General features: G+C 35.1%; 1 protein-coding gene across 2 annotated transcripts in view; it reads left to right on the forward strand.

The window, feature by feature from the left end:
* The window catches only part of LOC150109066 (uncharacterized), a 236,356-nt gene that overhangs the window by 38,202 nt on the left and 170,738 nt on the right, over positions 1-27,416 (forward strand). For both annotated transcript variants that reach the window (XM_090405267.1, XM_090405274.1), the window contains one exon: positions 6,585-6,678. In XM_090405267.1, coding sequence (XP_090261393.1) covers positions 6,585-6,678 — 94 coding nt within the window. The remainder of the gene's footprint in view (positions 1-6,584; positions 6,679-27,416) is intronic.

Raw genomic sequence — 27,416 nt, forward strand, 5'->3', positions numbered from 1 at the left:
AGAAAAAGGGAGTAGCAGTTCTGAGGACTTATCTAGTCATAAATTGGAGATTTATATGGTTAACCATATGGAGACTTCTGTGAAGAAAGGATATATGTGGAACTATGAGGCTGGTGATTATGTCAAGCTTAGAAGACAGCTTGGAGCTATAACATGGAATGAGGAGTTGAGCAGTAATAAATGATACTTAGGAACTGACAAAGAAATACATAACAGCATTAATGTGTGAATGTATTCTGAAGGTCAAAAGGCTGAATAAGGTAGATGTCAAATGAATGAATGATGGGATTAAGCATGACATCTGGAATATGAATATTACCGTTATTCATCATGCAGCACATGATGAATAATGGTAATAATTAGTTGCATGAACAGTATAATGATCAGGCTAGGAGAGTGGTAAGGCAAACAAAAGTGCAGTATGAGCAGAAATTAGAAAATCAGGCAAGGAAAACCCTCATGAGTTTTTTTTTTTCGATATGTGGCAAGTAAAAGGAAGAATGATTATGGTAAGATGATGTTAATGGATGAAAGTGAGAGATTGGTGATTGCTGTAGAGGACATGTCGAGGTGTTAAGTGAGCAGTTCATCCTGGTGTTTAATCCTCAGTGTGAAATCAGAAGCTCAAGTGTAGAGAATGAAATGAGAAAAGATTTAATGGTGAGCGAGCAAGAGGAGGAGGAGGAGTTAAATAAGCTAGATGTCAATAAGGCAATAGGACCTGATGACATAACACCATGTGTCTTAAGGGAACTTTCCAAAGAGTTAGCATCATCCTTTACCCAGCTGTTTAACAAGAGTCTTGCAACAGCACAAGTCCCAAAGGAGTGGAAGGAAGGCAAAATTGTTCCACTTGACAAAGGTGATGATAAGGCTAAAGCAGCAAATTATAAACCGATCCCTATATGTGGTGTTAAGGTATTGGAAAGGTTGGTGATAGATAGGATACAAAATTGGGTTGATAACAGTGATATCCTTTGTGCTTGTCAGTATGGGTTCTAAAAGTAGGTCGTGTTTTACAAACCAACTTATGTACTATAACAAGGTGATGAATGTATTCGACAAGGGAGTTGCATACTTAGATTTTGCAAAGGCTTTTGATAGATTGCCACAGCATAAGTTGGTCACTAAACTGAAGCAGATGGGATTGGATGATAGAACTAGTGAGTTAGATAGGTGAATTGCTATCAAATAGGTATCAGTAAGTTGCATATGACTGCACTATCTCAAAAGAGGAAAGTCACTAATGGTGTGCCACAAAGGTCAATTTTGGGGTCATTGTTATTTAATTTGCATATTAATGATATTGAGATAGGTTTAACTGGTGATATACAATTGTTTGCAGATGATGCAAAATAGTTGGAGAGTAATGTGGAATCAAGCAGGTGTTGTTTGCCATACAGGAGGACTTCAATAAATTGTATGAGTGGGCAACAGTATGGAACTGTCAATTCAATGTTGCGAAGTATAAGGTTCTGAAATTTGATAGGCAACAATGGGATGCAAAGTATACACTAGGCAGGGAAATTTTGGAGGAAGTTATATACAATAATCCATATGAGGCCTGATAAAGGCCTCATATGGATTATTTTGCACAGATTTGGTCTACTGGGTTTTCACAATGATGAGGATATGTTGGAAAGGGGGGTCCATGGAAGACTGACTAAGGTTGTAACTGGGATGTGGGATATGAGGACAGATTAAGGGGGATGTAGTTTGCAAAGCTTTGTGAATAGGAGGAAGAGACGGGGATATAATTGAGACATTTAAGTTGTTGATGGGTTGTTACCAGGTTAAGGTGGAAGAAATCTTTCATATAATAGGGAAAGAGGGGTAGAAAGGTGAAGTTGTATAAGAAGGGTGTGAACAGGGGACATAATGAGTAGGTTCTTTGCATGGAGAGTCGTTGGTCAGTAGAATGTGTGTGACATTGTGATGAATGCAGATACTTTGAATGAGTTTAAAGAACAGTTTGATGGGCTTTGTGTGTAACAGTGTTTGCCTCCTGTGATGAGTCTTTTGATTCATTGGAGTTCTGATGTTAATAATAATAATTCTGCTGTTACACACAAAGCCCATCAAACTGTTCTTTAAACTCATTCAAAGTATCTGCATTCATCACAATGTCACACACATTCTACTGACCAACCACTCTCCATGCAAAGAACTTACTCATTATGTCCCCGTCTCTTCCTTTCACAATATTGCAGAAATTATTTTCACACTATCTTCAAATACTTGCATTGAAAATCATTATGTTAAATATTTATAGATATTTTCAAATAGCATTTTTTGAAATAAATATGAACTTTTGTTTTCTTGCAAAATACCAGTATGTGGATCATCATGCTTTGGTTTTAGAAATGAGTTTTTCTGTTTTTATGAACAACAAATGATGTTAAATTGAATTATTTGCTTTCTAATTGTGCCCTTTTTTTTTAATATCAAGAATTTATATCAAATGATATTTCAGTAGAAACACAGCCACCTTCATCTTTCTCTTAAAATTTCAACAGACAATTTTTTTTTACTTTTTTTGTAGGATGCACATTCCTATGATATCGAGTGTTTAACACCATAGGTATGGTACAAATATATGAAACATATCCTATACAGACTGATTCAAAATTTACACCCATTCTGAAGATTGCCAATTGCACCCCCCCCCCTTCCTTTTAGAACTGAATTATAAATAACTACTCTTTTCTGGTTGGAAAAAATTTCACAGACAGTATTCAGAATCTGTTGTGTTTTTCAAAATGTTATATTTTTCAAGGCAGGTACTTCTAATACCTGACTATTTTTTCGCACTCTACAATCTATAAAATTTATCTAAAAGTTATAATTTTAAAATTTATATTATAATTTATATTACAATATATAAAATTATTCTAAGTTTTACACATACATTTCATATTATATTTTCACCATATAAAAATTGTTTATATTTATGCCACAAAACAGAAAAGTAAGTTTGTTTTTTTTCCCCTAAAAAATTCCAAATATTACTCCTTTTACTGCTGCTCTGGTTGCCATTTCTGAAATAAGCTGTTGTAGAAATACTATCTAATAATCCTTTCATCTTTAGGAAAAGGCTGAAAGCTTAGATTACTCTCACTGCTATTGAGAAAGAAAAGAAAGAACACTTTCCCAGAAGTCACACTAAAGAGTCAATCAGTAGTGCAGTATATGAGGGAAGGGGTCTGTAAAGTTCTGATAAACACCTAGAACAAAAATGATATTAAAACAACTGAAATAACCACAAGAAAGGACATATGAGGATATAAGAATATGAGAACATAAGTTACCTTCATAACTCTGCTACTGATATATGTTCTTTCTTATGGTTATATCAATTGCTTTAATATCATTTTGTTCTAGGTGTTTATCAGAACTTTACAGACCCTCCTTCCTACCTTGGCAAAATGTTGTTTCATTTTCAGTTGTTTGATTGTTGCAAATGACTTCTTAATACTGATATTTCTTTTACAGGCCAATACAGCATTTATGTCAGAATAATTTCTAAATTTATAATTGCTGTTTCAGTTTTATTATCAAAAAATGTATAAATTATTCAGTACAATTATCTTGGCAAGAAAGACGGATTTGAATTTAAAAAAAATACATATGTGTTACATAGGCATTCAACTTTTTTTTTTTTTTTGGTAAGGGGGGGGGGCGGAGTTATGCACTTGTTTAACCTGCATTATATTTCAGATGATTAAAGCTAATTGAAAACACAAATTACTTGAGGAGCATGCTCATACATTTATAGTACAAAATGGTAGTAAAAGTATAGCTACTTCAAAAATGCCACACATCTAAATTAGCAGTAAATGCATTTTTCAAATATGCAGTGATTTCTTATTTGTACTGCAAGAAAATATCAAATAGTAATAATAAGAAAAATATGTGGTATTTAATTTTTCATAGAGTGTTGTTTCAAACAACATCACTTAGATAACACTAAGTGATGTTGATATCGCATCACTTAGTGTTATCCCTTAGGTTATGTAAGACTTGACCTATGTCAGTTTAAATGTAGGTAAAAAATCTTATACATAAAGATTCTTAATAAAAAAATTTTGAGTTCTGCAATTTTTGATTAGATATATAAAGTGCAAGCAGTGCAGTGTGTTATATTAAGCAGCAATATCAGTATGCATCAGAGTGCCTCAATGACAAAGGACTCATTGAATCAATCCTATAGTGTGAATCTGTTGGAGGTGACAGAATTGGAGACATGGGAGGTTGCAGATGAAGGATGAAGGTGCTGAAGGAGATCAGTCAGTGGAGAAGCAAAGATGTTTTACAGTCAAAGAAATTCTGTGATATCAGCATCATTTGATGCTGTTATCTGCACACTTCTTCTCCACAGAGAAAACAAAGAAGTAAAAGATAAAACTCAAGTGAATACAACACTGAAATTACATTGCAGAGATACATTCCTTCGAATTGTATGTGTTTAAATTATTGAGATATAACCTAACATATATGAATTAACATGCTCAGAAACATTTGCAGTTTTGGATTCTTCAGTGGTAAATGTGCACTGAATATTTCTCCTTTCAGTATTGCTAGGTAGCACTGAGTTTATTGCTCATTTTGGAATTAGCTCAAAGTGGACTTTACCTTTGAAATTTCACTAAATGCACAACACAACACAACAGTGTTTGTACTTATGTTTCTTCACCTGGGCTGTTCTGTTGATTTTCATGTGTTTAGTTTGTTGAAACATACCATATTTTCATTGCACTTACATTTGTTTTATGTAAATTTTACCAAGAGCAATTCTCTACAAACATTTATGCAATACTGAGCTTATTCTGTTAGTTTGCAAGAACATTTTAGCTTCTGTTGGCCTTGTCAATCTATGAAGATGGTGTCTCTCTTGGAGTATCAAGTCTAAGAGTTTGCAAATACTTGTGGATCAGTTTCAACAGTTAATACAGTATATCTCATGATCAGTTGAAAACAGTGTCGGTATAGAATTATTTATTTATTTTTATGTTGCTCCCATGCACAAAAGGTTATCTTGTGGTGCATTTTGTACTGTGGGTAGGCTAAAGAATTTTTTTTATCAATTATGTATATATATTTTGTATTTTTTAAATTTATTTTTACATAATTCGGAAACCCTGCTCAAGAGACCAAACATAGAACCTTTTCAAGATACTTCAAACCTCCAATAAGCAGGGTGATGGTCTCATATACACATCAAATTCAAGTGCAGTTCTAATCATAATATGCTTCTTTCTCTCTATAAATGCTATTAATTAAATTAAAGATTACAAGTAATTATATTCTTGTTTAATCCTTTATCCAAGTGTAAGCAAACAAAGTTAGTGCATGATGAATCTTCACGACTTCTGCATTACTTCATTACCTTGGTATATCTTCTGGGTCTGGCTCCCACTCATGAGACCACATTAAAGGTCTTACTGGTCTGGAAGTGGCCTTTCCCATAATGCATAACATTATGCACACTTGAAAAGATGTGTGTGCTTTGCATTATGGGATACTAAGACAATAATGTGAAGTCATTAGCTCATTAGCCTTCGTATACAAGTAGTCTGGTAATGAAGATACTTCATGTGCAAACTTTATTTGCTTACGCTTGGATAAAGGATTAAACAAGAATTTAATTTCTTGCACCTTTAATTTAATTTATAACCAATTGAAAAAATTTTCAACATGTTATGAATTGCTTTGTATATTTTAGCTTGTAAAAGTTATGCTAAACCATAAAAAAAAAAATCACATCACCAAAATATTAAATTAAATGACTCATATGCAGCATCACTTTGCTATTATGAACAGTCTATATAATTTGATGTACAAAACAGATTAAATTATTTTTCATGACGCATGAAATATAATTTAAAAATACTACCAGAAGACATAAATTTCAAAAACTTTTGGGTTGCTATTTTATCAAAGAGTTTTCAGTATTTCACAGGTATAGTTTCCTTAATCAGCTGTCCTGAAGTGTTGATTTGTCATCATTATTAGATTCTGAGATATTCTCTCTCTCTCTCTCTCTCTGTGTGTTATGAGACTATCACCCTGTTCATTGGTGGCCTGAAGTAGCTTAGTGTATGTGTGGAGAGGGGGATTAGCGTGTTTAGTCTTTAGAGTAGAAGGTTCTGATTTTGCTGTTTTAAGGATACTTGTGACATAAGATTGAATGATATATTCACGTAAACACAAGAAAGATATTTATTTAACCAAATATTTCAGTCTGGAAATAGCAGACCATCTTCAGTGGTATTACAAGAACAGTTTAAAAAACAAAAATACAAGCTAGAATACTAACAATAGATCGTTAAAAATAGAACACACCGCGTGATGTTATATCACTAAGTATGAAACGGAATATTTTGAAGTAGAGACATGATTGAAAAAAAAAAAATATTAATGAGTAATCTTGATTAGACTTTCCCAGATTTTTGATATAGATATATAGTCATTACGATTCAGGTTGGGACGATGGAGCAAGGCCTCCACGTCCCAACCTCCAATAGTCAGTAAAATGTTAAATCTCTGTGTATTTTCTTAACATATCACATTTTATTTACTGATAGAATAAGAAACAGAGACAAATGGTACGAGCTGCTGTATTGAAAGGGAAAGATCCACACCAGCTAATAGCTGACATGGAGAAAATTGATCAAATGGGTCAGTATTTTTACTTGTCAGTAATGCTATTTAATAAACATTTTGTCATTAGTTAAACATTATTTTTATATTAAAAATTTTTTTTGTTAGAATCAAATGAAGTAACATAACTTTAATTGCTTTGATGAGCATATTGTGCTTTTTTTATCTATATAATTTGTTTCTTTTGTTTGTTTCTTTGATCCAAAATTAATCTCCTCTATACAGGCATCTATTTTTGGAGAGAAGACTCCAAGTGATGGCATTGGCCATTTTCATTCTTCTTTCTTTGGTGTACTTATCCTGAGTTTTTTATATTTTCCTATTTTCCACAAACACACCATTTCTGGGATCCATTATCCTGGTTTGCTATGTAGTGTAACCTGCCCACCACTTGATCACTCTACAAAGAGTGATCGTGTGGTGGGCAGATAACATATTAAAGAGAAGGATAGCTCTGAAAGTGATGAATACACATATACACTGATAGGAGTAAAACAGATGGAAATGTTATTATTATTATTATTATTATTTAGCACCTCCAGGGAGTCCAAAGACTCATCAAGGGAGGCATCTACTCCACACCTCTCCATCTCCATCACTAAATCCACCAAGTATAACTACTTTCATCATCTACACCAATGCCATCTACTACTGACCACCACCACTAATATTTTCACAGACAATCACAAACATCCATGCCCATGGTGGGATTCGAACCTGCAACCTTTTGGCTGGAGAGCGGATATGCTAACCACATTATTACAGACAGTTCATTATACAGGAATGCTGTTTTAGACTGCATCCCCCTTCCGTTCATACAACCAAGCAGAACAACTTCCTATAATTTATTCACTGACATATCTCTGGGAATTAGAACCCAAAACACCAGTCTGGTTGGCTGAGTGGTTAGCATATCCACTCTCCAGCCAAGAGACTGCAGGTTTGAATCCCACCAAGGGCATGGATGTTTGTGATTGTCCTACTAACCAGTTATATGTATTGCTGTGACCTGTCTCCTGGCACAGTATGACCTTTGTGCCATAAAATAAAAATTAAATAAAATAAATGAACCCAAAACCTCTCATCAAAAGACTGCAACAGTTTACAGTGACAGTAGAAGCTGTGTGTTGAGACTTAAGTGTAATGTGTTAAGTGTTAAGTGTTACAACTTAAGTGTTAAGTGTTAGGACATCATGTGGAGGCTTAATAAGGGTAATGCCAAAATCGTCCTTAATGGCATGGAATACAATAGTAAAATAGAGATTATCCTCCGAGATTGCTCTACCTACATCCCATTAGAACGTAATCCCACAAAAACACAAATTAAAAAACTTACTTTAAAAAGTATCTTCCTGGGACGTTAAAAAAACTCAAACCTTTCTGGGCCCCCCCCCTCCCCCGAATATACGGTTTACCAAAAATCCACAAATCCAATTCTCCACTATGACCTATAGTAGATGATGCCACTAATGCACCTTTTCTACAAACTGTCAAAACAGCTGGCTAACTCTGTGACCCCCCCCATTGGACTTTCCACATCCTATATAAAAAAACTCTACCCATTTTAAACCACTAATAGAAAATCTTAAATAACACGGACATATATTTGTAAGCTTTGACATTTCCTCACTGTTTACCAATATTCCCTTAATTGATACTTAAACACGCTTGGAAAACATTTTCCTTCTGATATCTTAGATCTCTTTTCCTTTGCCATCAATTCTGGTTATTTTTCTTTGAAGAACAAAATCTACAAGCAGATAGAGGGAACCGTCATGGGTCCTCTCATCCCCTTTTCAGTTTTTATATGGAAAATTTTGAAAAACGAGCCATAGACTCAGCCCTGTTGCGACGTTTTTTATATTATTTATCTGTCTACTTATTTGTTATAATACGTTTGTACTCTAATCATTTAGATTAACTTCTATTGTTTTATATCTTTCCTTTATCCTACCAGCTACACCATTTATGTTGAGACTTTTTCTTTACTTAATTAGCTATTTACCCTTTATCTACCCTTTCTTAACTAATCCAACATCCTATCTTTCTTAAATTCAAAATTCATCTAACACTGTACCTTACTTATACACATTTATCCCTTATAATTTAAACTCTACAACCAAATATTCTCTCCTTCAGTGCTTTGCAGTCCTGTTGGCCTCTCTATGTCCTAAACAAACAATCTGAAGAAGTTCACCCTATAAGTATTAACACATTTATATTTATGCTGCACCAGCTAATACCTAGGTAGAAAGGATTCTTGTTCAGGGTGACTCCTTTAGAGAGTTAATGATTATTTGATCAAGCATAAATTTATCTCCCCCTTGCTTGTCCTTTTCTTTCTTACAGTCGCGGCTTACTTATTGCATTAGTATTCATGTGTTTATCCCGCTTGGTTCATTGTTATTTTTATGAGCGGTAGTTTTGAATTCATATAATATAGGCAGATCAGGCAAGTACATGAATGAAACAATTTAATTAGCTTTAAGGTGATACACTATAATACATTTCAAAACAGGATAATATGGTTGCACTCAACTCAGATCAAAAGCTCTAATTAACTTATACTTATCACACATACTAAATCTTAGTAACCTTAAATACAATCATGAAATACAATTCATAGATTATCATTAAGCCATTCGGATTCACGTGGCTATCAGTGAACACATCAGCACAATTACACTTTTAGTTTAACATGATCTTGTATCTATTCAGCCTCTTGGGCAAACTATTCTTAACACTGTCTCAGACACGTATCTAGTTGTAGTCTACTCTTATAGTTCTTTAAGTTCAGTCCAATTTAAACGTTCACACAGGAAATTCACTCTCTTCTTACAACTGGAATTAGTATTTCAAAAATCTACATTACCATTTCTGTCCTTGAACTCTTAAAACTTATTCCCGCCTTGTCTAATCATCAAGGCCTTCAAATGTAATCGCTTTGGAGGATATCTTCCAGTATATCTGTGCGAGTAGAATCTCTGTTTTTGTTCCCTGTGCCCTTTGCCCAGGTACTACATTCTGGTTATTTTGTGTGACAAAATACTTTTTTTTACTTGCAAAAAGAAGGCACATCCATGAGTTCACCATTATCTCCCCCAATTGCTAAGTTGTATATGGAAACTTTTGAACAATGTGCTCTAGATTCCTTTATTTTAAAATCCAAAGTCTGTCTTAGGTACATTGATGATGTTTTTGTTATCTGGTCCCATCACCATCAGACATTAGACACTTTCCTCAGCCATCTAAACAAACAACACAAATTCATAAAATTTGCAATCGAATGTCACACATAATTCCTCACCAGAACACACTTATATTTTGTGATGCACTTGTCATCACACATCTTCGTTCCAGCATTCATTCTTTCCTTCATTGTGTACAGTAAGTTACACATACTGGCCAATTTATACACATAAACCCTTACCACCACCACCACCCAACACAAAAACTAGATGTTATTAACACACTAAAAAACAGGGCTTTACAGATTTGCCAATGAGCAAACAATTAAACATGAATTAAAAGTTATCAGGAATGCCTTCCTAAAAAATGGCTACACCAAAATTATAATCAACAAAATTCTTCATAAGTCTCTACTTCATAATAAAAATAAACTAGATTACAATAGAACTGTAGCCATTCAATGCATTAAAGTAATATAAAAAAAAAAAAGAATACTACAGAAATACAACCTTAATACCATCTTTAAACCTCCTGCATGATTAAAGAACTCATTGAACTTCTCCAAGGATCCAATTCCTCCAGTGGCCCAACAGGTTGGGCCACTGGAGGAATTGGTTAGACTATAATAAGTTTAGTTTAATCCTTTATCCAAGTGTAAGCAAACAAAGTTTGTGCCTGAAAATATCTTCAGGACTGAGGTAAGGTGGTACATCCCTTGGCAACTCGTAGCAAAGGTGGACCAAGCTGTCATCACTCCATGTCTTAGTATCTCCCATAATGCAAAGCACATCTCCTTGCGGACATGTATACTGCTGTGCATTAAGGGAAGGGCCACTACCCAGACCGGTTTCGACCTTTATTGAGGTCTAGTCATTGGGAAGCAGACCCAGAGTGGTGATACTCAGGCAGAAGCAATGGAGAGGTCATATTTACCTATACGAGTTGCCAACCAGTGTACCACCTTATTATTAATTTACTCTGGATTTAGAGAAAGATGTTGGAAGTTTATTTTGCACTTGGTTAGACTATAATAAGTTTACACCATCATAGCCTTTTTTTGGCTGGAGAGTGAATATGCTAACCACTCGGCCAACCAGACCAGGCATTATAAAATGATAAAAAAACTCACCATTCTCGATGGATCTCTACTCTTACTTTGTAATAGAAAATAGAATACATACAAGAGTAGTGAGTAGTTTCTGGATTCATACCAGAAGATAATTGGATTGCCTTCCCAAAGTATCCAAAACAGTTACTGTCCCCGTGCTCTCACTAGTTGTCTCTGTAAGATCTTGAAATAAATAGCCAGTGTTATTCTTCTAGACAAACTAGCTGGTTTATCTAGAATCATCCATCAGGGATGCATTCCTGAAACATGAATATTATTATCATACAGGTATCTCTATGGAGCTAGAAGACTCATTGCTGGAGACCCACACTAGCCATTATTCATGCAATACCTATTACACCTCTCCTTAAACTCGTCACTGTCAGGGCTCACAACTACTTCTGACAATCCATTCCAGTCATTCACCATTCTCCAAACAGAAATCTAGTCCACACACCCTTACCAATCACTACACTCTTATACAACTTCTAGGGGATGTCCCATAGCTCTCTCTCTCTACTTATCACGTATGAAACTTTTCTTTTGTGTCAGTCTTACAGAATCCCTTGAGTAACTTATAAGTTTCTATCACATCCTCTCTTTTCAGCCTGTCAGCTAGACTTTGCTACCCATACACCTTCAATCTCTCCTCACAGGGAGCATTCCATACACCTGGCACCACCTTGGTCACTTGTCTTTGAATCCTCTCCACCATCTCATGATTCCCAAAAAAGCCAGGTGACCAAATCTGTGCACAGTAGTCCAGAGGTGACCAAATCATAGCTTTATAAAAAGGGATAATAACCTTCCAATATTTACTTGTTTGTATAATTTTTTAACCTCTAAGTAATCCTTTGAACTATTTTGCCAACTATTGCAATATACCATGTGAACATCAACTCATTGTCCACCATTACCTCAAAGTCCCTAGCCTCATTAATTTCATGCAATCCAGTACTATTAATTTGATACACAGTATGTAATCTTTTCAGTCCAAACTGCATAATTTTGCATTTTACAAAAATTAAGAATCATTATCTTTTGCCCACACTGCTAATATATTAAAGTCATTTTGCAGATGTCTACATTTTATCAGCTGTTGCCTTCCCAGTTTTGCATGATCAGTAGACAACTGAATATTATTATTATTATTATTATATTATAATAATATTACAGGCTACTCCGAGGAGTCCTTAGACTCATTGAGGGAGGCCTTAAGCATCATGACAAGAACTATCCAACATTTGCACAGTATATATCATACTTTGCTTTGAACTCATTCACAGTCATGGCACCCATAACAGACTCTAGCAACCTATTCTGCTCATTCACTACTCTCCAAGCAAAAAACCTGGTTCTGACACTCTTACTCAGTTTCCAGGAATGGCCCCTAGTTCTCCCACCACCAGACCTGTTCTGAAAAATTTCCTCTGAATTAATCTTGTAAAAACCCCTGAGTAATTTGTGTCTCAATCATATTACCCCTTTTTCACCTATCAATCAGTTTCTGTAACCCACAAATCTTCAACCTCTTCTCGTAAGGTTCATTCTATAGACCTGCTACCATCTTGGTCACTCGCCTCTAGATTCTCTCGACCTCCGCTTCATCACCAAGAAACCTTGGTGCCCAGATCTGCACAGTAGTTAAGATGGGTCTTATCAAGGCTCGATGAAGAGGGACAATAACCTGCTTGTCTCTGCTCATCAAAGTATTCTTCAGTAACCAAGTGATCTGTTGAGCTGCTTTAGCCAGTTATGCTATGTGCCCCCTAAACTTTAACTTCTTATCTACTAACACTCAAAAGTCTCTAGCTTCATCAATTTCCTGGAGTACAGTTCCACCAATGTGGTATACAGCTGGTAATCATTTTCAGCTCAAAATGAATAACCTTACACTTTTGCTACATTAAACTGACATCCATTCTCCTTTGCCCAGTCTGCCAATCTATCCAAATCATCTTACAGAATTTTGACATCATCTGTATTAACTATTGTTGTGCCCAACTTTGCATCATCAGCAAATAACTGAACAGTTGTCCTCAGATCCTGTCCTATATTGTTAATGTACAAATTAAACAGTAGCTGTCTTAGAACAGAACCCCTGTGGCACACCACTAGTCACAGGCCTTCTTTTGAACTCTACTCCTGAATTACACATCCATAATATTCCATCCCTTTCCCCCTCCATTAAATCTTTCCCAATATCATTAATATCCAAAGTAAATAGTAGTGGCTTTAGTATAGAGGCTTGCACTCCACTCGCCCTCATTTTCTTAGATTCCACTCCATTATGTACTACTGTCTGATGTCTGTCTGTCAGCCCTCCACACCCATACATGCCATCAGCCCCATATCCACTTTCCTTTGCTCCAACTTATGCAGTAATTTTTCCATGCAGTATTCTGTCAAATGCTTTTGCAAAACCCATTGGTATCATGATGTGGCCATTTTCCTTATCTAACTCTGCTTTCACTCTATTATAAAATGTGAGTAAATTACTAAGGCAGACCTATCTATTGCAGAACCATGCTGCTTACAACAGATTATCATTCCAGAATTCTACCATTAACAAACTTTTCCAATACCTAAACCACCCCTTGAGATATTACTTGGCAGGGCTCCAGAAATACCACTTAAATTTACTGGTTGCAAAAAATTTCATTTGCCCATGAGTATGAATTTTAGTAAAAGGTGTGTGTGATGCAATGGATTTACTTGGCTTTATGACATAATTAATTAAATTTAATGACTAGTGACTGACAGATACCAAATTAGAAAAATACTATTTATTATTTGAGTGCACAACTAGTTTAATCTTCTTAGAAGACTTCGTTTGGCGTATAACAAGAAAAGGGAAATACAAAAAAATATACATTCCAAGAGAACAACAGCTATAAATTAACTTGCAAATGTATTGCTAATATTTGAATGCATTCTGGATGTCATGGTATTGTTGTCACATTTATGTAGGCATGATCTCATGTATGCCAAAGCTGAATAGCTGAAGAGTGACAATCAGATAGGTTATAGCTAATATTAGTATTAAGATGGACTGGATTGAAGACACTTTCTGTTGTTTCCACAGTTCTTCTCTCAGCTCATCATAGCATCTGAATGTTTTATGATTTGTTCTAGATCACTGGATGAGTGACAGAACCTTCATCATTAGGTTGAGCAGAATTCAGAACATGATTACATAGTGCACTGGTTCTAGTCCTGCTATATGTGTCATCTCTCGTGTTCTTTATGCAAATCAGTGGATTTCTCAATCTGACCAAAATAGGGCACACTGCAGTTACGCCAAAGACGATAAACTCCAGATAACTTTAGGCTGTCGTGTTTCAGTTTAGTTGTACCAAGTAAGAAACAAAGTTTGGATAGAGGAGTGAAAGAAGTGCAGATTTTAAATTTCTTGAGAATTTTAGTTAAACTTGGTGAAACAGATCTAATATATGGTAGAGATAAGAAGCGTTTTACATCAGTGCTATCTTTTACATCATAACAATATGTTTACAAGTTAATTTATAGCTGTTGTTAACTTGTTTTCTCAGTATTAATGCTAACACAGAATAATAAGAAAATTAGTAACATTTATTAATTATTTGCTGATATTTTGCTGGTATTATATCCGGCATCTTCAGAGCACAAAAACAGTGAGCGAGTGGATTAAATAGTAACTTATGAACAATCTGCTTTGGAAAACCATTTCTCAAAGGTTGTAAGAAGGAACTGTAGTTCTTTGATGATCTTTCTTCTTCAGTGAGGAGGGAGGGAGCACGTTTACCTAGTGTAGAAATGATGCCAGGTTTTTGGGTTGGATAATGATGAGATTGTGCATGAAGATATTTGTTAGTATGTGTGGGGTTTTCTACAAATTGAGATCTTCAGTTTGTCTGAGACACAAGTGAATTTGACATCCAGCAACAGGAGAGAACCGTTAACTTCCAATTCTGAGGTAAATTGTATTCTTGGGTGTTGATCGTTGAGATGGCTTAGGAACTCCTCTAGAGTCTAGTCCATGGCTCCAAATTAAGAAAACATCATCAATATACCTTTTCCATAACCTTGGCTTTGATGGGAGGGAATTGATTGCTATTTTCTCAAAGCTTTCTAAATATAAATTTTCTAATATAATGGGTTTCCCATGGCTCAGTCAAAGTTCTGTTTGTACATAGTATTTTTAAAAAGAAAGTAACCAGAATTTATGCAGTGGGTCAGGAGTGACAACTTTTTTTGATAACTTATCTTTTAAAAGAATTAAAACCTGCTCTGTAGGCACATTCTACATTAGGTAGAATGTGTGCTCACTCCCTCCTCAGTGAAGAAGAAGAGATCACGAAAGAACTACAGTTCCTTCTTACAACCTTTTAGAAATCCAGTTTTCCTAAACAGGCTATTTGTAAGCTGCTATTTAACCCACTTGCTCGTTGTACTGAAGATAGTTTAATGATGTAAAAGACTTCATATCCCTACCATATATCAACTCTGTTTCACTAGGTAGCTAAAATTCTCAAGAAATGTAAAATCTGTACTTCTTTTATTTCTCTATGGAACCGTTCCTTATACAGTACATCTGAACTGAAACATTACAGCCTAAAGTATCCTGGAATTTACCTTCTTTGGTGTAAATGCAGCGTGCCCTATTTTGGTCAGATGGAGAAATCTATTGAGTTATGGAAGAACACATGTGAGATATCATGTATAGCAGGACTAAAGACAGTGCATGCTATCTAATCACATTCTGACTTCTGCTCATACTAATAATGGAGATTCTGTCACTTATCCGGTGATCTGCAACAAATCAGAAAACATTTTAGATGCTATGATGAGCTGGAGAGAAGAATTGTGGAATCAACAGAAATTGACTTCAATCCAGTCACTCTTCAGCTATCCAGCTTTGGCATAGATAAGATCATGCCTGGGTGAACATCCCAACAATATCATGACATCCAGAATGCCTACAAATGTTAGTAATACGTTTACAATTTAATTTATTGTTTTCTCAGTATTAATGACAACACAGAATAATAAGAAAATTACTAACATTTATTAATTATTTGCTGATATTTTGCTGATATTATATCCAGCATCTTCAGAGCACAAAAACAGTTTGGCACAGTATGTGAAACCCACAACAATTTGGTATAACAGTGGGACTAGTTTAAAAAAAATGTAGTGGACAACAGAAGCAACTAAGGTCCTAATTAGGCACCATCTATGTTAAGAAAACAAGTATTAATTAGATCTTAAAATGACTGTCTTCCAGATTGTTGGTAAATTTATGCAGCCGTAAGCCTTACTACGCATATATAGCTGTTGTTCTCGTGTAATGTATATTTTTGTATTTCTATTTTCATGTTATGCACCCGATGACGTCTTCTAAGAGTTGAAATTAGTTGCGCACTCAAATAATAAATAGTATTTTTCTATTTTAGTATCTCTTTTGCTTCTAGTTATTAAATTTATTTAATTATATACCGTATTTGTCGGCCTATAAGACGTACCCCCTTTTTTGTACACATTTTTTAGGAAAAAAACTTTATCACTGAATATTATAATGAATTTACAGTATTTCAAATATAAAGTAATAAGTAGGTCTACTTTCAACGAATACCTAATCTAACTAGGAAAGAGTCCCATCTTTTAATCTTCTTCATGAAAACCCATTAATTCATCTCCAGAGCTAGAAGAGACACTTGAAACCTCTTCTAGATCAGAATCTGAGTCCTCATACAACAAATTGTCCTCTGTACCATCCAGTGCATTACTAATGCCACACTTCTTAAATGATTTAACCACTATCTCAGTTTTCACAGCATCCCATGAAGCTTTGACCCACTCACAAACTTGCGAAATGCTAGTCCTCTTCCTGATGGCATGACCTCAAAATTCTGAAGACTGCATCCAGCTGTTCCACTTCCCCTTCATAAATCCCTTAAATGGTTTATTAATACAGACATCTAAAGGTTGAAGCTGACTAGTTAGACCTCCTGGAATTACAGCTAACTGAGTTTTTAACATTTTCTGTTCTGTGAGAACGAAACTGATCCCATATTAACAGGGCAGGCTTCTTCAACAGTCCTACAGGGCACCTAAACCATATTTTTTATATCCATAACTTCATTCCTCCTCCATCCATCCAGCCTTTTGCGTGAATGTGTACAAATACTCCTTTAAGCAGTATTTTTCTTTGGGTAGCATCTTCCTTTTAAAAATCAATAGTGGCGGCAATTTTGTCCCATCAGCACAGCAGGATAAAACAACCGTGTAGTGAGTTTTTTTGTGCCCAGAAGTTTTAACAGTAACACTTTTTATGCCCTTGGAATCTCCAGTTTTGTTTGAGGGCACATCAGAAGTCAGCAGAACCTCGTCCATGTTTCCTATTTGCACAAGTTCAAAATTTTCTCGTTTCCTTGCATTAATGACGAATTGATGAAATTCAATTTGTAGACACTGAAAGTCCTGCTTTTCTGTGGTCTAAAATCCAAGTATTCAGTTCTGCCTCAAGTTCTGGCCATTTTGCAGTTCCACTTCATAGGTTATGTTTATTATGAGTTGCTTTTTTTAGATCCTCTTCCTGATTCCATCAAGTTCTTATCATTTTCTCAGTTGGGGGTTGCCCGAAATGCCTCTCTTCAGTCCTGTTTCCATTTTCTTTAGCATACGCAATCACAAGTAGCTTGTATGCAATATTGTAGCAATGCCGACGTTTTTCAGCCATAATTTGCCAAGAAGTTTAGAGAAAATTTAATGGCAGAAATTTATCACCATTCACAACAACAATTGGAAAGTTTAAATGAACAGGAACACAGCTGTGATTGTCTATAACAGCTCATGGGCATCCGCTGAACTCTACGTAACTGGAATGTTCTCACACACTGCAAGGAAGCAAGAAAGAAATCACGTAACTCAGAACAGAGAAAATTTCCAGAAATGAAAGTAATAAAAAACTGAATATTGGCGTATGAGACGCACCCTGTTTTTCAGATCTATTTTCAAAGAAAAAAGTGCGCCTTATACTCCGGCAAATATGGTATATATAGGAATTATGTGTCTCAATAATCTTTATCCATCTCAATAATGAATGAGATTCTCCTCATTTGAAATATCTATAGAAGTATTTAGAAGAAGACTGACTTACTACCGGAGTCTTTAATTTCCTTAACTATGTATGTCACATTTTAAATCACTATATCTGAGAATCATGTGAATCTGAGAAAAATGGGGGTGCTTAAGGGTCAAAGCTGTATAACTGAGAGGAGACCTCCACATAGCCTTTAAAGGAATGCGGAGAACCGACCAGGGCTTCTGACCTAATGTCCAATCCTCATCTTCTCGTGGTGCACCCTGTTGGGTATCTACTTTGATACTGAACGAACGAGGATGGGCTGGCAATTTGGGATTTAGCCGACCAAATTGTATTCTTATTGGTTAAACCAAAATAAAAAATGATGGGACAACATGACAAAATTTCATGCCGGCTGGGGCGTCGCTCGGTTAAACAAGGCCCCCGTTGTTTTCGCCAGGGAACCAGGGCGAACAGCGAAAAGTCAGCTACTGGAACAAATCTGAAAACAAACCCCAACTCTACATCACCAGAGTTAAAGATCGGTACTATCAACGTAAGAAGACTGAATGGCAAAGAAATGGAGCTAGCTGAGGAATTAGATAAGTACCAGATCGACATAATAGGGGTGACTGAAACAAAAAAGACCAAAACTGGTGAGATCTTTCTAAGCAATAAATACAAAATGTTATATTCAGGCAATGACAATCAAGGAAAAGAAGGAGTAGCCATAGTATTCAACACAAAATACGAGGCTAATCTTCTTGAATGGCAGTCAGTCTCAAGTAGAGTAATGTGGGCAAATATGAGAATGGGGAACTGGACAATGAGACTTATTTGTGCCTATGGTCCCACAGAAGGTTCTACTAAGGTAGAAGTGGAGGAATTTTTTGACGCTCTAGTAAAAAGGAACTGACACAATGAAAAAGGAAAAGTTGGTCCTTGTTGGGGATCTAAATAGCAGAGTAGGAAATGATTGTGAGACATACAAAAATATTTTGGGAAAATTTGGAGAAAAGAGCAAAGCTAATAATAATGGCAAATATCTGTTGGATTTCTGCTCAGGACGTGGACTGGTTATTACTAACACCATGTTCCAACATAAAAATGTGCACAAATTCACATGGAGAGAAGAGGCTAGGAATAAGAAAAGTCTCATTGACTATGTTATTGTTGATAGTGATGTTTTCTCCCTGGTGCAGGATACCAGAGTGTATAGAGGATTTGAAATTGGAAGTGATCACTATTTAGTCTTGAGCAGGATAAAATTGAATTTCATATCGAAAAGAATAACATGTAAGAAAGTTTTAAAGCGAATAAAAGTTGAGCAGCTCTCAGATGTGAACTGTAGACTAAAATACAGAAAGATTATTGAAAAGAAAATGAAAGAGTTTGAGAACAGGAATCAAACCTTGGAGATTCAGTGGCAAACTCTGAAGAAAACATTGATTGATTCTGCCAGAGCGGCATATGGTGAGGTTGTGTGCAAGGATAAAAAAATCAGAACTCCCTGGTGGACACAGGAAGTTAAAGAGGCAGTGAAGGAAAAGAAGAAAGCATATCAAAAGTTCCTGGCAAATAAGTCAGCTTTTACTCTTACAGAATACAGAGACAAATGTAAGAAAGCTAAACAGTGTGTAAAACTAGCTGAACAAAAGTCATGGGAGGACTTTGGCAAGAATATAGAAAATAAATATCAAGAAGGTGGCAAAATATTCTGGAGGTTGTTGAAGAAGCTTAGGAATGGAGGAAAGAGTGCTGTAAAAGGAATTAGAGATGATAAAGGTGACATGAAATCAGGAGAAAAAGATATCCTTGAAGTATTGAGTAAGTATTGAGTAGATGATATTCGACCAGAAATGCTGAAGTATGGTGGTATAAAAGTCTTACAGTGGCTGCACTGCATAGTTCAGAAAGCCTGGACAGAGGGACGAATTCCTGATGATTGGAGTAGAGCTCTCATAGTACCCATATATAAAAAGGGAAATAAAACTGAATGTGAGAATTACAGAGGTATTTCCCTACTGAGTGTTCCTGGCAAGATCTATGCCAGTATACTTGAGAAACGGTTGAGAAGAATTGTGAAAGAAAAGCTTGGTGAAGAACAAGCTGGATTCAGGTCAAATAGAGGCTGTCAGGATCAGATCTTCACTTTACGACAAATAGTCGAGAAAGCATGGGAATATAACAAAGATCTATATTTAAGTTTTGTCGATTTGGAAAAGGCATATGACAAGGTGCCAAGAGAGAAGCTATTCAATATGCTGCAGTTATATGGTGTCAATGGGGCATTATATCAAGCAATACTTAGTCTTTATTTGAGTTGTAAGTCAGCAGTTAGAATTGAAGGAAGTACAGGAAGATGGTTTAATGTTAAATCTGGTGTGAGACAAGGATGTACATTATCCCCTCTGTTATTCATTATCTATATGGATCACATTATGAAGGAAAGTGGTATTAAACCTGATATCAAAATTGGAGATGTTAATGTCAGCTTTTTGCTTTATGCGGATGATGTTATACTTCTAAATAAATCTGCTACAAGTCTGCAAGATTCTCTGACTAAATTGAATAGCTGTTGTAATAGATATGGTATGAAGGTCAGCAATAAAAAGACAAAGACAATGAAAATAGGCAGAATCATTGAAAATGTCAACTGTGTTGTGAATGGAGAACCTGTGGAACAAGTAAAACATTTCAGCTACTTAGGCACAATTTTTACTGAAGATGGTAAATTAAATATAGAAATAGACAACAGAATCAGCAAAGCTGGTATGGTGGGAAGTCAATTGAATAAATTCATATGGAATATGAGAGAAATTAGTCGGAACACTAAATTAGCTGTATACAAGACGGTGTTCAAACCAGTTTTAACTTATGGATCTGGGAGCTGGGTCAGAAGTAAAACACTTGACCAAAGACTAGAGACCGCAGATATGAGAGTCCTGAGAAAGATTAGAGGCGTGAACAGATGGCATCAATGGCAATATCATATTAAAAATGAGGATATTAGGAAAGAACTTGACATTGTCAGCATCCAGGAATGCATTAGCAGAGTTAATCTCAGGTGGTCTGGTCACTTAAATAGAATGGGAGAGGAAAGATTAGCAAAACAAGTGTTCTCTGCCAGGTTGGCAGGAAAACGACCCAGAGGAAGACCAAGATATAGGTGGATTGATACGGTACAAAGTGCCTTAGACGATAGAAATATAAGATCTGATAATGTTGGAGTCTTGACAAGTAACAGACTGATTTGGAGGAAAATTGTAGATAGGAAGTTAGTAATGATGTAATTTTTTCATGTAGTACTGTCATATCCTGTACACCCCTTGAGGGTACATAGCAGGAATTTGATGATTATGATGATGATATCTGAGAATGGAGTGTAACTGTTTTGCTTCAATTTCAAGGTTAACTTAATACCCAAGTGACAGTTTCTAAGGTGTTATATAAACATATTCATAACTATTATTTTTCAGGAAATTACAGTGTATACTGAATATTAATTATAATAACTTGAATTAATACTTCCGATATTTCTGCAAAGTCAAAGTCAGGGATCACAGAACAATAAGCGCACTCAGGCATAAATAAGGCTGAAGAATGGCTACCAAAGTTGTGCCTAGAGTCCTAAATGGCATCCCCAAGTGAGCTAAATTGGGTGGTCTTGGCTATTCAGCTTCCCAAATTTGGGGCAGTTTCATGCACCTCAATTTGTTCAGATTTGGAAATTTTCTCAGAGTTGAGGCAGATTCTAAGTTATTAGCTAACTTTCCTGTTTGGTTGTAGTAGGACAGTTTGCAATTGCAAGGGACCTGGTAAACACCTAGCAAGTCTAGGGAACGTGGCTGGTCATTGGTAGAGCAGATATAAGATGCCACTTTTGTATGTAGTCTGTATGTCAGTGCTTTCCAAACTTTTCATGTTGGTGACACACTTTTTAGACAAACATAATTTCACGGCACAGTAATTCAGTCTGATGTGCCTCTCATGGGTCATGTGGCCAGATCAGATGTAGTTCAAGTATATGCTTTTACAATTATATTTTGTATAACTTTTAGAAGGTTTATTTAAAAATCTCTTCCTGTTCATCCAATACCGCTTTAATAACAATTCACTATTTATAGTAAGTGATTAATCACTTACGCCTTTTAAAACTGATCCCATCATTACTATAACAAGCAACTCCTTTTGATATTTGATAAGATCAAATATCATATAACTCCTTTAAAGGTTGCATTATATAGTTAGACTATACTCTTGTCTTGAGGGCACAACACAGTCTATTAGCAAATCATAGGTTAAACTTGTTTCACGACACAACCTATCTCATGAAAACCTTTCATTTTTATTAAAAATATATAATACAGTATGATCGAATAAAAAACACATCAAGTGAGCTGAAATGATTCTCTCTTCTTAAGTTTTCAATGTATTTAATATAGGGAAAACAGTTTTCATAGCTCGCTTGTTGAGTTTTTTGATCATACTGAATTTTTATGTATAATAAAATATGCAAAATAAAAATATATAATATATTTATATTTATTTCCAAGATTAATGTCATTGTTATAAGAAATATATAATAATAGAATTTTAATAAGATATATGAGCTTCATGGGATGAACACAGCTTTTCAATATTTGGTGGAATAATAGATAAAGCTCGCATTTCGTCACCAAGCATTCTTAAGCTTCCACGTTTCAATGTCTTCAAGTTTGCCATCGTTGAAAAGGATTCTTCACACATGTATGTAGTGGAAAACTGCAAAAGAATTTTTAACCCTTTTTTACCTATGTTTGGATGCATTTTTGAAACATGTATCCAAAAGTTGTCTAAATCATCCTCTTCATACATCATTAACAGACTTCGATAATTTTTTATTTCAACTAATTCTTCTTCTTCAATAAGTGATAAGTAATTGTTGCAGTTGAAAAAAATGAATTTCTGATCTAATCATAGTCTTGTATTTCAATATTTGGGAAATAGTGATGAATTTTCTCTCCGAGCATTGTTAAATAGTCAACAATTAGGAAACTGATATCACATTTTAGTTCACAGTCTGCAGTTTTGGAAAACATTTCAAAATTTCCTTCTTTCACTTTCCTTTTCCAAATTTCTATCTTGTCTCTCATAGCACATATTTTATCCACCGCAGTTAAGATATTTCTCCTTTTCCTTGCATACTGGTGTTTATTTTATTCAAATATGTGTTCAAATATGTCAGTAAGATATGCCAATTTTGTGCACCGTAATTTGTTTTGAATTCGATCGCAGAATTCATTTTGTTGATTTTCCTCAAAAAGTTTAAGCATCATTTCCCTCAATTCATATACATGACAAAACACTCGACCTCTTGACAGCCAACGAACTTCTGAGTGTAGTATAAGTTTTTTAAATTTTGTCCCCATATCTTCACAAATTTTAGCAAATAATCTTGATTTAAGAGGTCTACTTTTAATGTAATTGACCATTTGAACAATTTTGTCCATAACCTTTTTTAATTCATTACCAGTGGTTTGCATGACTAGTGCTTCACGATGTAAAAAGCAATGAGTAATTATAATATTTTCATTCTCTTTCTTTGCTAAAGCTGTGAAACCTTTTGTTGAACCATCCATTGAAGGAGCACCATCTGTGCATATTCCTACACAATTTAACCATAGCAAATTATTTTCCTTCATGAAGCAATCTACTGTTTTAAATATATCTTCGCCTCTAGTTTTCATTGGAAGTTCTAGACAACACAAGAATTGCTCAATAATTCTGTTAGTATGAATGAAATGTATAAAAACAAGTAATTGCGTTAACCCACTGACATCTCTTGATTCATCTAACTGCAATGTAAAAATCATATTATCTTGAAAAATATCTTTTATTTGCAACTTAATGTCTGCTGACATTAATTTGCAACTTAATGTCTGCTGATAATTTTGAATACGTCTTCCAATCGTGTAATCTGCCAAAGGGATTTTATTAACTTCTATCTCAAATTCGGGCCCAAACATTGTTCGAACAATAGCACAGCAAGATTCCTATATAGTGGTTTCGGCAATATTGTGTGGCTCCTTGTTTTTGGCAATTATTTGAGCAACCAAGTAATTTGCCTTTTGAGCTTTCTCTGATGTCTTCATTCTCTTGGACGATGTGGACTGCTTCTTTATAGATTTTGAAAGTTCAATAAAGTATTCTACTGGCTTTTCTGACAAATGACTGTGTTTTGAGGTAAAATGGCACTTTAATTTGTTTGGTACCATACTTTCATTTACAAGTATCACCCCACAAACTAAACACTGGAGACAAGGATGGTTTTCATTACCAGAAAATGTGAACCCCAATTTCATATAATCTTTATTGTATAAACAAGGCATGGAAAATTTCCTTTACACTTCTTCCGTATTAATGCAGACCATTTAACAGTTGATTCTTGTGTAGTTTCCTCTATAGTCGATACATTTTGTTCATCACAAACGTCACCTTCAGCTTTTCTTTTATTAATTAAAAACTTATCCATTTTACGGGTAATTCAACACCAATTTGATAAATAAAACTGTGTGAATTATTGTAAAGCTTTAACAGTAACTAAACATAAAATAAAAGCACCAGCTCTTCGTTTATTCATGTTGCAGTTAGAATAAACATCAATAATAATATTTGTATGAATAAGTGTGGTGGTTTATTTTTATTGATCGAACGATAATAAAACTGAGCGACTACTATGTGATAAAACCACAGGGATGAATTCGGCTGCATTTATTCTCCATTATTTATTGAAATATATTGATATGAAATATTCTTAAAGGTTAAAAATAATTAAAAGATAGTTTGTATATATAATTTTGAAAGTGAAATTTAAATTCTAGAACGTAAAACATCTTGCAATTACATTCTATTTAAAGTAAAGTATTTTTGGGACTCCTTAGTGCGGCTCTGCACAATTTAGCTTCTGTTTACATTTATTGTCACTCATACTTGAATGAACTATAGAAAACCCCAATGAAAACGAAACTGATGGTGATAGTTGCATGCAAGTCGGTATAGACTCAGGGAGGGGGGGTTCCGAGCAGTTGACCAAATATCTTGTTTAACGGTGCTAACTAAAAGTCGTACTGGTATTTTGCGAAATGGATTCCGCTGTGGACATTTTCAGCGATTATTCTGTTTAATGCTTTATGTTTGCGCAACACACCTTCACGCTGCAGCCAACACACTAACGTGTAGCGACACAAGTTCGGAAAGCTCTAAGTGATTGCTACTCTGCTGTAAGTGTTTGTAAGATTGCATTTCTTTAGGATTTTTGTTAATTTTTCAGATATGCTCTGGATATGTGGAATGGGGACAGATTTTGTGTAGTCTCTGTTCTGAAGCGGGAGGGAGATTGCAGTTAGTTAAGGAATTTTAATATTTTTTTTGGATTTTGTGGTGGTTGTAGCCATGGGCTAAGAAAGTGTTGAGAACGTGGTCAAGTTCAGTAGTTATTATGTGACACCTCCATGGAGTCCAAGGACTTATCGTGGGAAGGCACTTTACTTCACTAAATACATCTCACTCTCTCGACTGCTACTTAATTCTCCTACTAGGACACTACTACCATCAACTTCATCTACTGCCTATCATCGCTAACAACAGTATTTTTTGTCTATAAATTGTGTCTGTATGTTCTGAAGGACAATTTGTCTGTACGCTGGGTGAAAAAACCTTGCTACCTCCATATAAGATTGGCTAACTCACCCTCAGTTGAAAAAGCTCATATAAAGATTCTCCTCATCACAATGAGAATTGAACCAAGGTCTTTTCCAATTGAAGGGTGCAGTGTTCCACTGTTCTTAGTTAGGGCACTGTTATCAGAACTTATTAATTTTTGCCTTGCTATATAGGGTTTTTATAATCCCATATTGTTGGAAGGGGTGGTGTTAACTTCCATTTTTAAAATGGTTTACCCACCTTCTGTTGGTACCCATGCAGTTTCTAAAACAGTTGCTCATACTCGCCAGTTGCTTTTCATCACCAAGAATTCTCCGGGTTTTCCCTTTCAGTCGTTTCCGACTGTAGGTGACTTTGTAGGCATTGCCCACAAAGTATTCCTGGTGAGATTTTTACAGGGTAGTTCACCATTGCTTTTCCCAACCCCCCAATTTTATCTGGGCTTGGGACTAGCATATGGCTGAGACGTATTCATGACTGTAATCCACATGTGTTCACGGGACTGGTTTGCCTGTTCTTGGGGAAAAAAACCCGAGTTTCTGAGTGAAAAAACCCCTAACTCCATATGAGACTAACTCACCTTTAGTCAAAAGAGACCACATAACGGTTCCTCGTGTCACTGAGAATTGACATGAGGAACCTAGAGTTCTGAGAATTGACGAGAATTGAACCTAGGTCTTTCCGATGAAAGGGCTTCGTCTATACTGACTGAGCAATGGAGGCTCTTCATCAAGAATTCATAGTGAAATAATGAGACAATATGTCATGGGCAGCCATTTTGCAACAATGCAACTTGTTGCAAAATGTAGCAAATAGATGTTGCTAATATCATATATTCAGTATTCTATAATATTCAGCGGCTATAATATAATATTAAATACGCAGGAACAAGATTCAAAGAAAGACTCTTATTATTTTTAAATAAAATTTACTCAACTGGTATCCCCCCAATAGAATGGAAAAAAGCAATTGTGATTCCTATCTTTAAGAAAGGTAATAGAGATGACCCTAAAAACTAGAGGTATCAGTATACTAAATTCCTGTTACAAAATATATAACAGAATCTTAAATAACAAACTAATGAAATACTCCGAAAACTTTATTCTAGAGGTACAGAATGGATTTAGAAAAGGACGATCATGTATAGACTCAGCCTTTTGCCTAAAATTAATAATAGAGAAAAGAAGAGAATATAATTTAGAAACACATATTGCATTTATTGACTTTGAAAAAGCATTTGACAAAGTTAAAAGAAACATATTATTTAACATATTAAAAGAAAGACAAATACCAAATAATATCCTAAAAGCTATCACAAGTATATATGAAAATAATCAAATACAAATAAGATTAAATCACGAGCTATCATATACAAGAGAGATTAACCAAAGGGTCCGACAGGGATGTCCCCTCTCAACAACTCTTTTTAATATCTACTTAAATGAAATAATAATAAAATGGAGTAAAAATTTACATCAAGGAATTAAACTTTCACCTACAGTTAACTTAAACACTCTCCTCTTTGCAGACGACCAAATAATAATTACTAATTCTGAAGATAACTTACAGAAAGCTATTTTAAATCTAAATGAGATATCCAAAGATTATGGTATGATAATATCAATGGAAAAATCAAAAACTATGGCCTTTAAAGGACAAGATCCAGCAAGAACTAAAATAGTAATAGAT

Source organism: Typopeltis vanoorti, chromosome 2, assembly GCF_054136105.1.
Source record: "Typopeltis vanoorti isolate ZY-2024b chromosome 2, IOZ_Tvanoo_1.0, whole genome shotgun sequence".
Lineage (NCBI taxonomy): Eukaryota > Metazoa > Arthropoda > Arachnida > Uropygi > Thelyphonidae > Typopeltis > Typopeltis vanoorti.